The 15,721-nt window shown below is 37.9% G+C and overlaps 1 protein-coding gene across 1 annotated transcript; it reads left to right on the top strand.

Moving 5' to 3' along the window:
• Nucleotides 1-1,366: 1,366 nt before the first annotated feature.
• LOC106085170 (ficolin-2-like) lies at nt 1,367-13,275 on the top strand. Its single transcript, XM_059366768.1, has 6 exons — nt 1,367-1,447; nt 2,147-2,220; nt 8,285-8,347; nt 9,085-9,105; nt 12,606-13,043; nt 13,116-13,275. Exons 1-6 carry the CDS (start codon nt 1,367-1,369, stop codon nt 13,243-13,245), a joined length of 807 nt encoding a protein of 268 aa, XP_059222751.1. The 3' UTR covers nt 13,246-13,275.
• Nucleotides 13,276-15,721: the final 2,446 nt, after the last annotated feature.

Below are 15,721 nucleotides of genomic sequence, written 5' to 3'. Positions count from 1 at the left end.
AGGAACTGGAGGGCATCTTCCTTCTTCTGTTCCTGTGGTATCACAATGGACGAAACCGTCCATGGGATGGGAACTAAATCTCGACAAGAACATAAATCAGGATTAAGTGGCAAATGTAAACGTACTTATAGATAGTCTGTTGTCAATGGAAAAGGCACATCTGAGTATGGTTATCGGAATTATAACAGGACATAATAAGTTCAGTAAACATATGTCTCGTATTGGCATTAGAAATGATGACATCTGTCGGTGGTGTCTTGAGATCGAAACCTCGGAGGACAGCTTTCATTTTCTTTGTCAATGCTTAATGTCAAAGTAGAAACATGATACCGGATTCTTTTTCATTCAGGCACTTGAAGAACTGAGAGGCGTAAATCCGCGCGGTATCAAGCTGTTTGCTTTTTTTATCTGGTGGCTCCAGAGAGTATGTTAAAGTACGATTTGTTTTGTGAAGTGAATTCATCAGAAGGAGAAGAGGGAAGACAAGGAATCTCAATGGACCTTAATCTGGCTAACGTGAATGTCTATACGATAAGGTCTTGGCATTATCCTAACCTAACCTATATATAAATCTGAACCGATTTCTATGAAATTCACCAGTAATGTCGAGGGTCAAGTGAAAACCCTTCCTACCGAATATCAACGGAATCGGTTAACAAATGACAATATTATTGCAATATATTGGGTTGCCCAAAAAGTAATTGCGGATTTTTTATATAGTCGGCGTTGACAAATTTTCCACAGCTTGTGACTCTGTAATTGCATTCTTTCTTCTGTCAGTTATCAGCTGTTACTTTTAGCTTGCTTTAGAAAAAAGTGTAAAAAAAGTATATTTGATTAAAGTTCATTCTAAGATTTATTTAAAATGCATTTACTTTCTTTTAAAAAATCCGCAATTACTTTTTGGGTAACCCAATAAGTCCAAATCGGAATATATGGAAGCGAATATATAGGGAAGTTCTATCCAAATCTGAACCTATTTTTTCCTATTTCCCTTCCTTCGTTTTCCTTCGTTTCTAGGCCGAAAAACATGCCTGTACCAATTTTTAAGGCGATCGGACGAAATTTGCGTACTTTCTATACAAATTAACATAGACGAATCAGAAATCTCCCTCCCTTCCTTCTGGATGTTACAAACAAATACACTAAGTTATAATACCCTGTACCACAGTAGTAGTGTAGGGTATAGTGAAACTGTTAAATATATTTGTTCAGAAGAAATATTCATATATTTCAGTAATAATGTTAGACCCGCTACAATGGAATCGCCCATATACAAAGCATAGGTAATAATACAATTTTGCTTTTGATCGCCTTATAAATATTGAAACCAGATGTGTGCAAAAAATCATTTATTTTCGAAGCAATGAAGCATTCACTGGTGCTTGTTCTGATAACTGTTGGTTTCGTTTTTGGCACCAACGACACTAAAACAAAGAAGTCCTTAGTGAGTGAATAAGTCAAGTTTTATAACATTAAAATATTTGATTTAAGTGTGTGTGTTTGTGTCGGGATACAGAAGTCTATTGGGAAACTCCTTGCGAGTTATGAGAATGGAAAATTTATAATTTTGAAACATTTCATAAAACCAAACTCGATCTTCGATTCAATAGGAAACCTCTGAGTTATCGTAAGAGGCTGCAACTCTGGCAAATCTCATCAAAGTTGACTCCGATTAAGTTACCGCTGTCATATTATAAAACCGCTCCAATTTATACTTCTAGTGTATGTGTATATAGTCAACCAATTTTTGCTTTGCTTTTTCCATCATTGATTCAAACTCTACATTCTATGTAAATTGCAAGAAAACAGCGGTTCAACTATCTCTATAAAAAACCCACTTTTGTATAGACTTATTGGGTTGCCCAAAAAGTAATTGCGGATTTTTTAAAAGAAAGTAAATGCATTTTTAATAAAACTTAGAATGAACTTTAATCAAATATACTTTTTTTACACTTTTTTTCTAAAGCAAGCTAAAAGTAACAGCTGATAACTGACAGAAGAAAGAATGCATTACAGAGTCACAAGCTGTGAAAAAATTTGTCAACGCCGACCATATGAAAAATCCGCAATTACTTTTTAGGCAACCCAATACATTACCCATGCCATTTGTTTTTAATTCAATTTAATTTCAATCTTTTTGTAGGACTTCAATGATCCAGGTGACAAGAATTTCATAATAAAACATCTCTTTGTGAAAATCAACACCATCCTGAAAAGGTAAGTAAAATGCTACTTAATTCTCTTTGTGAAACATTTCTATAGAATTCATCTTCTATACACCACCAAACGGCCCGGACGTAGTCGTTTAACATACAATCCCAACCAATAACTTCTGAATATGTCCATCTAAACAGAAACGGTGTTGGATCAATTATTGCGTTAGCAACAAGCTCAAAATCACATAATTAATATTGGAAAAAGTAAAAAGCCGTTAAGTTTGGCCGGACCGAACCTTGTATACTCAGGTAAACCACGTAAACCACGGTATATACGTAAACCACCTTTCGGCAAAATCCGGTGAAAAATTCATACCTTATGCCCCATAGCAGCTATATCGAAATATATTCCGATTTGGACCAAATACTAATAAGTACAAGTTATTGTTCAATTGTGTATAACAAAATATTGATCGTTTTAGTAGCTATATCTAAAAATAAACCTATCTGAACCATATACGACACGGATGTCGATAAGTCACTGTGTCAAATTTGAGTGAAATCGGATTATAGGTTCGCCTTTTATGAGGCCAAGACTTTAAATCGAGGTATCGGTCTATTCGGCGACATGGAACAATAAATGCGCCTTTTATGGGCCCAAAACCTTAAATCGAGAGATCGGTCTAGATGGCAGCTATATTCAAATCTGAACCAATCTGGGCCAAGTTGAAGAAGTATGTCGAGGGGCTTCGAAGTATTGCAAACGGAATGACAAAATGAATATAATACCCCCATCCTTCGGTGTTGGGTATAAAAATCGTTATTTATCACAAATTCGAAGAACTTTGCCGAAGCAGCCCTAGGTGCAAGCGGATGTTAGAATGACTAGACGATCAAGAATATGTATTAGGGTGCCCCAAAAAGTACTTGGTTTGAAACGCATATCCTTGATTTTTTATTTCCGTTTTCATCCCAATAAGCTAAACGCGAAATATTATGGCGATCGGATTACTTCACAGAGACATACAGAGCATTGTATAAAATTTGTAGTCGCTATAAGTGTAAATCGGACGTTATAAATATGGGAGCTGTATCTAGCTGTGAGCCGATTTTTACCAAAATTCACAGCACTTGTTTTTGGTATCCACAAAAAAAACCGTATACACAAAAAAACGACAGACTGATTATCCGTACAAAAAGGATACGCTAGCAGACGATGGCTAAACCCAATCAGAAGGAATTTTTTAGTCGAACCAGTCACTGCATGCAGTAGTGGCACAGGGTGTAGTTCTCGTTTTAACCATAAAAGCTATATAAATGTGTACTTTGTTTACGAATTTCATTGTGGGATCTAAAATTCTCAACAGCAACCCTCAGAATGTTCTATATCCAACTTTGGACGTCGGTTCGGTATGAGTTATCGATAACCGATAGCCATAATATTTTGTACAATATTTTGCTTATTGGGATCAAAAGGAAAAAAACGAAGGGTATGAGTTTCCCAATTTGCGGTGTTAAAAAAAGAATTACTAGATTATTATAGGAGGCCACCATAGCGCAGAAGTTAGCATGTCCGCCTATGACGCTGAACGCCGGGGTTCGAATGCTAGCGAGACTTACTTACTTTACTTTACTTGAATTGGCTTTAACAGAACATTTGTTCCACTAGCCGAACGTAGAAAAGCGTTCCAAGCGCCTCGATCTTCTGCGCTCATTCTAAAATCTCTAACACCAAGTTGGGAGGTGTCTCCCACCTCTTGATCTTCCATCGGGCTTTTGGTCTTCCCGGTTCGCATGTACCACCGCGTTTGCCTTCAAAAGACTTCCTTGCTGGAGCTTCTTCATCCATTCTGACAACATGACCTAGCCAAGGCAGCCGTTGTATTTTGATGCGTATAACTATGCTATCGTCGTCATACAGCTCACACAGCTCGTTTAACGCAAACTGGTCCATATATTTTACGAAGAATCTTTCTCTCAAATACTCCAAGCACTGCCTCATCTACTTTCACAAGTTCCCATGCTTCAGAACCATATAACAGCATGGGTAGTATCAGTGTCTTGTATAGTGTAATCTTCATCTGTCGAGAGGTGGCCTTGTTTCTAAACTGCTTACTTAGTCCAAAGTAGCATATGTTTGCCAGTATTATTCTTCGCTTTATCTCAAAACTGGTGTCATTCGATTCGGTTACGGCGGTGCCGAGGTAGATACAATTACTGACTAACTCAACGTTGTGGTTCCCAACTTTCTCCATTTTCTTTATCTGCTCGGTTGTACAAGGTGTTTTGGCAGTTGAAACCATCCATTTCGTCTTATCTCCATTTACTGCCAGACCAATTTTCACTGACACTCTTTCAATTCTTTCAAAGGCAGCAGTTACTATTTCCGGTGACTGACCTATGATGTCGAGGTCGTCGGCATAGGTGAGTAGCATGCGTTCTCTTGTGACTAGTGTGCCATATCTATTCACATCTGCATCTCGTATAATCTTCTCCAGCAGGATATTAAAGAGATCACACGATAGGCTGTCTGTATTAAATGTTTCCGAGAGATTCTTTCCTATTCTTACTGAGGAACGCGTATCAGCAAGTGTCATCCTGCAGAGTCTTATTAATTTTGCAGGGATACCAAACTCAAGTATGGCTTGAAATACCTTTGAACGTAAAGGAGTATCGAAAGCGACTTTGAAGTCGACAAAGAGATGGTAGGTGCTGATTTGTCCTACTCGGGTCTTTTCCAGAATTTGGCGCAGTGTGAATATCTGGTCCAGGGTGGATTTACCAGGTCTAAAGCCACATTGATTGTGCCCAATTATCTCATTAACTTTAGGTTTTAATCTTTCACACAGTACGCTCGAGAGTATCTTGTATGCCATGGAGAGGAGACTTATTCCTCTGAAGTTGGCACATTCCGTCTTGTCTTCTTTCTAGTGTACGGGACATAGTATGCGAGACCGGTGAGACCTAAAAACCATTAGAAAAAATTTTCAGCGGTGTTTTTCCCCTCCTAATGCTAGCAACATTTGTGAGGTACTATGCTATGTAAAACTTCTCTCCAAAGAAGTGTCGCACTGCGGCCCGCCGTTCGGATTCGGCTATAAAAAGGAGTCTTCTTATCATTGAGCTTAAATTTGAATTGGACTGCACTCATTGATATGTGAGAAGTTTGCCCCTGTTCCTTAGTGGAATGTTCATGGGCAATATTTGCAATTTTGCAAAATTATTATAACCCTATCAAATATTTATGGATATTAAAAGTAAAGAAAGGGTGATTTTTTTGAAAAATATAGGAGAATTTTCAAAAAAAAAAAAAAAATACATAGAATTCATAAAAATGCATAAAATCTTTATTTGAATCGATAGTACGGTCCATATAATTCAATGTTCGAAGATTATTTCATGCAAATGTTGACCGTGAATGCGCCTCAACTGGTCCATGCACTTAGTCCAATTTTGGCATACTCTTTTTAATATTTCAGCCGATATCTCACGAATAAATGCTTCAATGTTGTCTTCCAATGCGTCAACTGAAGCGGGCTTGTCTTTATAGACATGATCTTTAACAAAGCCCCACAAAAAATAGTCTAAAGTCGTTTAATCACACGATCTAGGCGGCCAATTAACCGGTCCCGAACGTGAAAAAAAATGTCCACCAAATTCAACTCTCAATAACTCTATTGTTACGCGTGCTGTGTGGCTTGTGGCACCGTCTTGTTGAAACCATATGTCAAGCAAGTCGAACACATGCATTTTGGTAAAAAAAAGTTGGATATCATCTCACAATAGCGCTCACAATTCACAGTTACGTTACGATTCGCATCATCTTTGAAGAAGTACGATCCAATGATATCACCAGCCCATAAACCGCACCAAACTGTGACTTTTTATACCCACCACCGACGGATGGGGGTATATTTATTTTGTCATTCCGTTTGCAACACATCGAAATATCTATTTCCGACCCTATAAAGTATATATATTCTTGATCAGCGTCAAAATCTAAGACGATCTAGACGTGTCCGTTCGTCTGTCAGTTGAAATCATGCTACAGTCTTCAAAAATAGAGATATTGAGTTGAAACTTTGCACAGACTCTTTTTTGTCTATAAGCAAGTTAAGTTCGAAGATGGGCTAAATCGGACTATATCTTGATTTGGCCCTATATAGACCGATCCGCCGATTTAGGGTCTTAGACCAATAAAAGCCACATTTATCATCCGATTTTGCTGAAATTTCAGACAGCGAGTTGTGTTATGCCCTTCGTCATCCTCCGTCATTTTAGCCTAGATCAGTCCAGATTTGGATATAGCTGCCATATAGACCCATCCTCCAATTTAGGGTCTTAGGCCCATGAAAGCCACATTTATTATCCGATTTTGCTGAAATTTAAGACAGTGAGTTGTCTTAGGCCCTTCGATATCTTCCGTCAATATGGCTCAGATCGGTTCAGATTTGGATATAGCTGCCATATACACCGATCCTCCAATTTAAGGAGGATTTTGCTGAACTTTGGGACTGTGAGTTGCGTTAGGCCCCTCGACATCCTTCATCAATTTGGCCCTGATCGGTCGAGATTTGGACATAGCTGCCATATAGACCGATCCACCGATTTTGGGTCTTAGGCCCATAAAAGCCATATATATTATCCGATCTTGAGGAAATTTGGGACAGAGAGTTTTGTTAGGCCCTTCAACATCCTTCTTCAATTTGGCCCAGATTGGTCCAGATTTGGATATAGCTGCCATATAGACCGATCCTCCGATTTAGGGTCTAAGGCCCGTAAAAGCCACATTTATTATACGATTTTGATGAAATTTGAGACCGTGAGTTGTGTTAGACCTTTCGACATACTCCCTCAATTTGGCCCAGCTCGGTTCACATTTGGATATAGCTGCCATATAGACCGATCCTCCGATTTAGGGTCATAGGCCCATAAAAGCTACATTTATTATCCGATTTTGCTGAAATTTGGGACAGTGAGTTGTGTTAGGTCCTTTGACATCCTCCGTCAATTTGGTTTAGATCGGTCCAGATTTGGATATAGCTGCCATATACCATATGCCATGCCGATCCTCCGATTTGGGGTATTAAGCCTATAAAAGCCACATTTATTATCCGATTTTGCTGAAATTCGAGACAGTTAGTTGTATTAGGCCCTTTAACATCCTCTGTCAATTTGGCTCAGATCGGTCCACATTTGGATATAGCTGCCATATAGCCCATAAAACACGCATTTATTGTCCGATGTCGCCGAAATTTCGGACAGTGAGTTAAGTTAAGCCCCTTGACATACTTCTGCATTATCTCACAGATCAGTCCAGATTTGGATATAGCTGTCATATAGACCGATCTTTCGGTTTTAGGTTTTGGGGCCATAAAAAGCGCATTTATTGTCCGATGTTGCCGAAATTTGGGACAAAGAGTTTAGGTAAGCCCCTCCACATATTTCTGCTATGGGACATAAGGTATGAGGTTTGCACCGGATTTTGACGAAAGGTGGTTTTATATATATACCCGAGGTGGTGGGTATCCAAAGTTCGGCCCGGCCAAACTTAACGCCTTTTTACTTGTTCTAGATGCATTGATAGATCTTGCAATGCTTCTGGCGGATCTTCACTCTAAAATCGGCAATTATGCTTAGTTGCGTACCCATTGAGCCAAAAATTAGCTTCGTCGATGGAATGGAAGAAGCACGCGATAAACTTTCATAACAGAGCACGCATTTTGATAATAAAATTCAATAATTTGCAAGCGTTGTTCGTTTGTAAGACGATTCATGGTTAAATGATAGACCAAACTGAAGATGTTTGACAGTGAAATAAAAACACGAAATGTGGCTGAGCTGTTTAATCCAGTGTTGCCAAAAGACAATGGCTATAAAATCACCCTTTAGTTACATACAAAATGCAATAAAAAATGTTTCAAAGGGTCTATAGATTTCGAAAGTTAAGATTTTTAAGAGACAATTAAGACGTGATGCGAAATGAGTAATGGGGTTATTATACTGTAGTGCAATATTTAAACCATATGTACAAGAGGGAAAAATATTCAGGGCTAGTAGTAAATGTTGAAATAATTGAAAATTTAGCATTTAGAAAAAAAATCGATTTACTTTCTTTTTTACAGATTAGTTGAGGAGGGCACAGAGACAAAACGGTTACAAGAAGACTTGAGGCAATCCAATATAAGGTGCAGTACCAAAAGTCATATGTAGTCAACAATGCACATTAAGGTGGAGCGATTAGTATGGAAGGAAAAAAATCCTAATGGGCCCTTCGCGTTTCTGATTCTTGGGAATGTACTAAGCAAAAAAGTCCACTATACCATACGTCTACGTTGAAAATCGAGCCTCCAGATTTTGATTTGCAATTTTTACTCAGACTTTTGTCACTTTTTTTCGATGTTTTGGACTATAACAGCCAAGCCATTGAGATTTTCGATCGAATACTAAGACAAAAAAATTTAACCTAGGCAGTTTTGGCCTTGTTAAAGCGGCAATTTTTTGGTAAAATATTGATAAATTGCTATAAACAACTAAAAATCGCAATTTATCAATATTCTAAACAAAAAAATTTTGCACTTTTACAAGTCTAAAACTGCTTGAAGGAGCGTTGCAATGCTTTTGCGATGCGATCCTAAATAGTTCTTAACAATTGTCTTGGCTACAATTTTTGTCTTAGTATTGGATTTAAAGTCACAATGGTTTGGCTGTTATAGGCCAAAATATTAAAAAAAAAAAACCTTCTAAAAGTCGGAGAAAAAACTGCAAGTCAAAATCTGGAGGCCGTTTACCGTAGACGTATGGTCTGGAGGACTTTTTTGCTCAGTACAATCCCAAGAATCAGAATGCCGAGGGGCCCCTTAAGATGCTCAAATCGCCCACCCAAATGTACATATCTTAGTCCGGCTTTTCTTCTTAATTTCAGGTTTGAAGCTCTTACCAAATTGTAAGTACACAGAATTAAACAAGTAAAAGCGTGCTTAATTCGGCCGGGCCGAATCTTATATACCCTCCACCATGGATCGCGTTTGTCAAGTTGTTTGAATGACTTTTTCAAATATATATGAGCTATATTAAGTTATTGACCGAAATGGACCGTACTGATAATGGCTGTTAGAAATCATAGAAAAACACTACCTCCAAAATTTCAGCCAAATCGGATAAGAATTGCGCCCTCTAGAAGTCAAGACCCAAGATCGGTTTACTCCTTCGAAAGTTAGAGTGCATTCGACAGACAGACGTAAGGACATGGCTAGGTCGACTTAAAAAGCCATGATATACTTTATGGAATCTTGGGCGCATATTTCGAGCTTTTACTTACGGATGGACGAAATAAGTTTACCCCATCCTATGGTGGAGGGCATAAATGCTTTAAGAAATAATCAACAAACTAATTTGTATGTGAAACAGTTAATTATCAACTAGTTTTAATAATGGACAGGTATATATTCGTTGTCGCACAATAAGTACATTGTACCTAGCTAGAGCCTTCAGCTATTTTATGCAAACAATCACAAATATGTAGAGATGGGTTTCCACCGGATAAATACCCAACGCTTGGATATTTACAATTTTGCAGATATCTTGGGTATAAAAACATTTTTCAAAATTTTTTTGATGGTTTCAAATTCTTCGTATATAAACCTGAACTTCTGATCTCATAAAATCGGTTTTAAGTTATATATAGCCGCTATATAGACCGATCTCCAGACTTAAAGTCTTGAGGCATAAATTGGTAATTTTTCATCCGATTTCGATGAAATTTGGCACAGTGAGTTCTGCTAGACCCCTATTCATTTCTGTGGAGTGCGGTTCAGATCGGATTATATTTGGATATAGCTGCCCTTAGACCGACCACCCGATCTCCCGGTGTAGGGTTTGAGGCCATAAAAGATCCATTTATTACCCGAATTCGATGAAATTTGGCACAGTGTGTTCTGCTAAACCACTACTAATTCCTGTCAAATGTGGTACAAATCAGACTATATTTGGATATAGCTGCCATATATACCGATCTCCCGATATTGTGTAATGAGCCTATAAAAGGAGCATTTTTCATCCTATTTCGATGAAATTTGGCACAGCGAGTTCCGGTACCCTCTAAACCGATCTGGATGATATTCAACAAACAAGTGTAGAGGTCTATCGAATCGCACTGTTTCAAATTTTATCTAAATCGAATGAAAAATGCTCCTTTTATGGGCTCAATATCTCTAATTCGAGAGATCGGTCTATATGGCAGCTATATCCAAATATTGTCCGATATGAACGATATTCAACAAAAAAGTTTAGAGAGGTACCAAATTTCAAATTTCATCAAAATCGGATGAAAAATGCTCGTTTTATGGGTTCTTGATGTCTATGATCTAAATCAAAAAGCAATCCAAAAAGGCCACAGTATTTGAGATAATTGGCATTTGAAGCCCACAGTGCAAAAACTAAGAGGGGTGCTGGGTACCCACTTATAGGGGATCTAAATCAAAAAGCAAAATATCCAAAAAGTCCACAGTATTTGAGTACTATGGTACCATGAGTACCCAAGGGACCGCTCCAACCCTAAAACTTCTTTAAACAGACTTATTGGAGTTCATGCCAATATGGGGCTCAAATGAAAGGTATTGGGGAGTAGATTAAGAATATGACACAAACATCCAAACATCAAGTCCATTACTTGAGCTTGATGTTTATGCCCCCACTTCCAAAAATCCCTCCCAATGGGAATATTAATCAATAATGGTGCAATGGAACTCAAATGAAAGGTAGTTGGGAGTAGGTTACGAATATGACTTAAAATTTGGATCCATGTATCTAGTGAACACTTTACCTCGTAAAATCACCTCAAATACTTGAATTAACCCATCATGTCAATCATGTCAATACATTTGTAGCCAAGTGTTTGGGGATTCCAAAACACCACCAAACTGTACAAATTTACCGAAAATGGCAAAATGGAGCTCAAGCTAAAGGTAATTGGGACTAGAGCACGAATTTGAAATCCATATCTAAGACACAATGTCGCACGCAATTCCCAACTTAAAATTATCTTTTTAGAGGTTACTTTATAGTTTTTAGAGCGCAAAACAAGCCGATTACTGGCTTAGGTGTATGTCCATAGTGGCATGGGGTGCAACCTCTATTCAACCTAATCTAACCTAACCCTTCCCCCTATCCTATGGTGGTGGGTATAAAAACGGTTAATCCAAATCCATTGGTTTAATCGACTTTACACGTCTGAAATCGAATGTTAATAATGAAAAAGTCTCAATGCCCATTTTTTCTGTAAAAAATCGGCTTTTTGATAATCGAAAAAAGTCGAAAAGTTGACCTTTCATTTTCACTTTATATCCCTACTCCGATTTTAATCATATTTCGTTCAGGTGCTGAGAAACTCTATACAAGTAACAGTTCGAAATTTCAGCGAATTCGGGTAATAAATGCGCCGTTCATGTGATTAAGCCTTAATTCGGATGATCGACCTATATGACAGCTATTTGGGTGGGATGTCTTAAAGCAGCCCACTGCTTCAAATTTCAGCAAAATCGGAGAATAAACGCGGTCTGGACCATTTTCGGGACAGATGCTGGGAGTATTGATATAGCTCAATATGCCAAATTTCAGCGAAGAAGTCGGATAATAAATGAGTCTGTTATAGGCCTAAGACCCAAAATCGGCAGATCGGGTTATAAGGGAGCTATATGTAAATTCGGAACGGATGTCGAGGCCCCAAGTGCAAATCACTGTTTCAAATTTCAGCAAAATAGGAGAATTAATGCGATTTTTACGGTATTAAGACCCTAAAGTTGAAGATCGGTATCTATAGCAGCTATATCTAAGTATAGCCCGATCTGAACCATATTCGGGGCAGATGTTGGGAGTCTTGATACAACTCACTATGCCAAATTTCAGAAAAATCGGGTAATAAATGGACCTATTATAGGCTTAAGACTCTAAATCCCCAGATCGGTCTATATATATGTAGATATATAGACATATATAGTCAGATGTGGGCCATATAGAAGAAGTACGAGTCTGTCCAAAATTTCAACTCAATATTTCAATTTTTAAAGACTGTAGCGTGATTACAACTTCTTAGATTAGATTTTTACAAGGATCCGTCTTAGATTTTTACAACGATCCGAAATATATATACTTTGTAAGGTCGGAAATGGATATTTCGATGTGTTACAAACAGAATGACTAAATATACCCCCTATCCTATGGTGGTGGGTATAAAACTAGGTTCCATTCTCTTTCGACAAACAGACGCAAAGTATTTCAGAATTGCAATTATAGTCGTGTATAGATAGTTTTCGTCAAACTTGACAGTCGAATTCGATTTGTGCGATTCCAAAAATGTAAACGTCTTCGACAACCATAAACCATTTTTGTTCGACATTCGACTACGCCATCGCCAACCGGATTAAGGAGGCATGTCTTTAATTTCAGCCAAGAAAACTACTTCTCAGACCTTCAGGATAAAGAATGGAAAACTATACTTCGACGCCAAAATGGTTCAGTGGATTTTAATAGAAATTGGACAGAATACAAATTTGGTTTTGGCAACCCTGATGGAGAATTTTTCATTGGTCTTGAAGAACTGCATGCCTTAACCACTTATGACACACCTAAAGAGCTCCTTGTTGTATGGCAAAGTTTTGAAAATGAAACACGCTATGCCAGATACGATCGTTTCAGGGTGGGCAATGAGGCGGAGAAATATGCTATGATCGAATTGGGCACATACAATGGCGATGCCGGTGATTCACTTGGACATCATAAGGGTATGAAATTTTCAACTCCTGATCAGGATAATGATACCTATGCTTCGGTTAATTGTGCTAAAAAGTGGATGAGTGGTTGGTGGTTTTTCGACTGCTATCGCTGGTATGTTTTCCTTTGCAATATTGAGGATTAAATTGCATTTTAATAACTACAAATATGTTTCAATTTTTTCAGTAATTTAGCTGGAGTCTACAAAACAACATCAACATCAGGCAATGGCGTTGAATGGAGGGATTGGAAAAAAGACACTTCTTTAAAGTTAGCTGAAATGAGATTAAGAACGAATACTTTAAAATGTTTTTAAATAAATCGACAGTTTTGTCGTTGACAATTAGACAAATCCGTTTTGTGTTCTTAAAATTCTTTGGGGATTTCTACACTACTTTGTCTAGCTTTAGACTAACAAAGTTTCCAATCAAAGGGTAGAAAAGGGAAGAACTTCGTGAACCGCGATTTTTAGAGTTCTTATCCGTTGAACGTTAAAGGTGTTCCGCATACCCACAACTGGTGTGTAAAGTCTGGAATACTACTTAGGTTTGAAACATTAATCTTTAAGTTGTTTTTCTCTCGGAAGCGCAACAAGGCATAAACAAAACTCGCTTTCATCAGCCCAACTAGAAAACAAGAACCCCTGTTTCAAAACAGCAAAACATTAAAAATATTGAAATTATTCCTATAAAGTGAAACATATGGGAATTTAATAGATATTGTAGTGTGCAGCGTAATGTACATACCCAGCGCCACCTTTATGTCACTAATATGACTCCAACGACACCTGCTGGCTATGTTTGGCCCCATCAGGGAGAAAGAGAGATAACCAGCTGACAACAACCCGTTATTACGGCTGCCCCGATATGTTTGTTGGTGCCGGTTGGAAGACCTACTTCATGATGGAGGTCAACCAAGCCAAGCTGGCTAGAGCCCTCAAAATGAACTGAAAATTATTAAGAGCTGTAAAGCTGAAAACTATCAAAAGCTGTAAGAGAATAATTGCTAAAAACAAAAAACAAAAATTTTTAAAAACCTCAAAAGAAACAAAAACAAGTTCTTTGCGGGGTATCTCTTTTTAGGTAAACAAAGAATAATGAATAAGAACTGTTGTGATTTTGGTGTTATATATATTGGGTTGCCCAAAAAGTAATCGCGGATTTTTTAAAAGAAAGAAATGCATTTTTAATAAAAATTAGAATGAACTTTAATCAAATATACTTTTTTACACTTTTTTTTTAAAGCAAGCTAAAAGTAACAGCTGATAACTGACAGAAGAAAGAATGCAATTACAGAGTCATAAGCTGTGAAAAAATTTGTCAACGCCGACTATATGAAAAATCCGCAATTACTTTTTGGGCAACCCATATATAATTCTCAATTCTCATCCGATTTGGCAGAAATTTTGTACAACGGCTTCTACCATGACCTTCAATATACGTGTCCCATTGATACAGCTCTCATATAAACAGATATTGAAGGTCATGGTAGAAGCCGTTGTACAAAATTTCTGCCAAATCGGATGAGAATTGCGCCCTCTAGATGCTCAAGAAATCAAGATCCCAGATCGATTTATATGGCACCTATATCAAGTTATGTACCGATTTGAATCATACTTAGCACAGTTGTTGCAAGTGATACCAAAACAACACTTGCAAAATAACACCCAAATCGAATAAGAATTGCGCCCTCTTAAAGCTGAAGAAGTCAAGACCCCAGATCGGTTTACATGGCAACTTTATCAGGTAATAAACCGATTTGGACCATACTTAGCACAGTTGATAAAAGCTAGTTGTTGCTAGTAGTTGCCTCATGCAAAATTTCAGCCAATAGCGTGCGCCCTCCAGCGGCGCAAGAAGGTCCAAGATCGGATTATATGGGAGCTATACCGGGTTATGAACCGATTTGAATCATATTTAGCACAGTTGTTGCAAGTGATACCAAAACACCACTTGCAAAATTACAGCCAGATAATATTGCGCCCTCTAAAAGCTGAAGAAGTCAAGACCCCAGATCGGTTTATATGGCAACTATGTCAGGTTATGAACCGATTTGCACCATACTTAGCACAGTTGTTGAAAGTTATAACATAACACCTCATGTAAAATTTCAGCCAAATCGGATGGGAATTGCCCCCTCTAGAGGCTCAAGAAGTCAAGACCCAAGATCAGCTTACATGTCAGCTATATCAAAACATGGACCATTTTACAATCATTTACAATCCCAACCGACCTGCACTAATGAAAAGTATTTGTGCAAAATTTCAAGCGTGTAGCTTTACTCCTTCTACAGTTAGCGTGCTTTCGATGAACAGATGGACGGACGGACATGGCTAGATCGACTTAAAATGACATGACGATCAAGAATATACATACTTTATGGGATCTGAGGTGTTACAAACAGAATGACGAAATTAGTATATCCCCATCCTTTGGTGGAGGGTATAATAAGAAGATATTAATCTAAAATTTTAAGCAAATAGAGTTGAAGCCAAAGACTACTGAATAAAATTAAACCTGTGAAGACAACCGAAAACTAAAATAACACAAAAACTTAACGCCAAAAACATAAGCTTCTCCACCTCCGCTGCCCATCGTGGGAACATCCGACTACTGGGTGACACCACAGGCACTGGACAGCTGACAGTGCGCCAGGTACCCTTTTCTTCTTGTATACATTAACGATACACATACGAAGACTCCTACGGTCGGACAGGACTTGTAGACAGTTTGCTTTCCTCCGAATACAGGAGAAAAAAAAAAAAAGATATTTTTTTATTTAAGCGACTTGGC

Source organism: Stomoxys calcitrans, chromosome 4 (genome assembly GCF_963082655.1).
Source record: "Stomoxys calcitrans chromosome 4, idStoCalc2.1, whole genome shotgun sequence".
Classification (NCBI taxonomy): domain Eukaryota; kingdom Metazoa; phylum Arthropoda; class Insecta; order Diptera; family Muscidae; genus Stomoxys; species Stomoxys calcitrans.
Note: the sequence above shows the minus strand (reverse complement) of the source record. Positions and strands in the feature narration are given on the sequence as shown.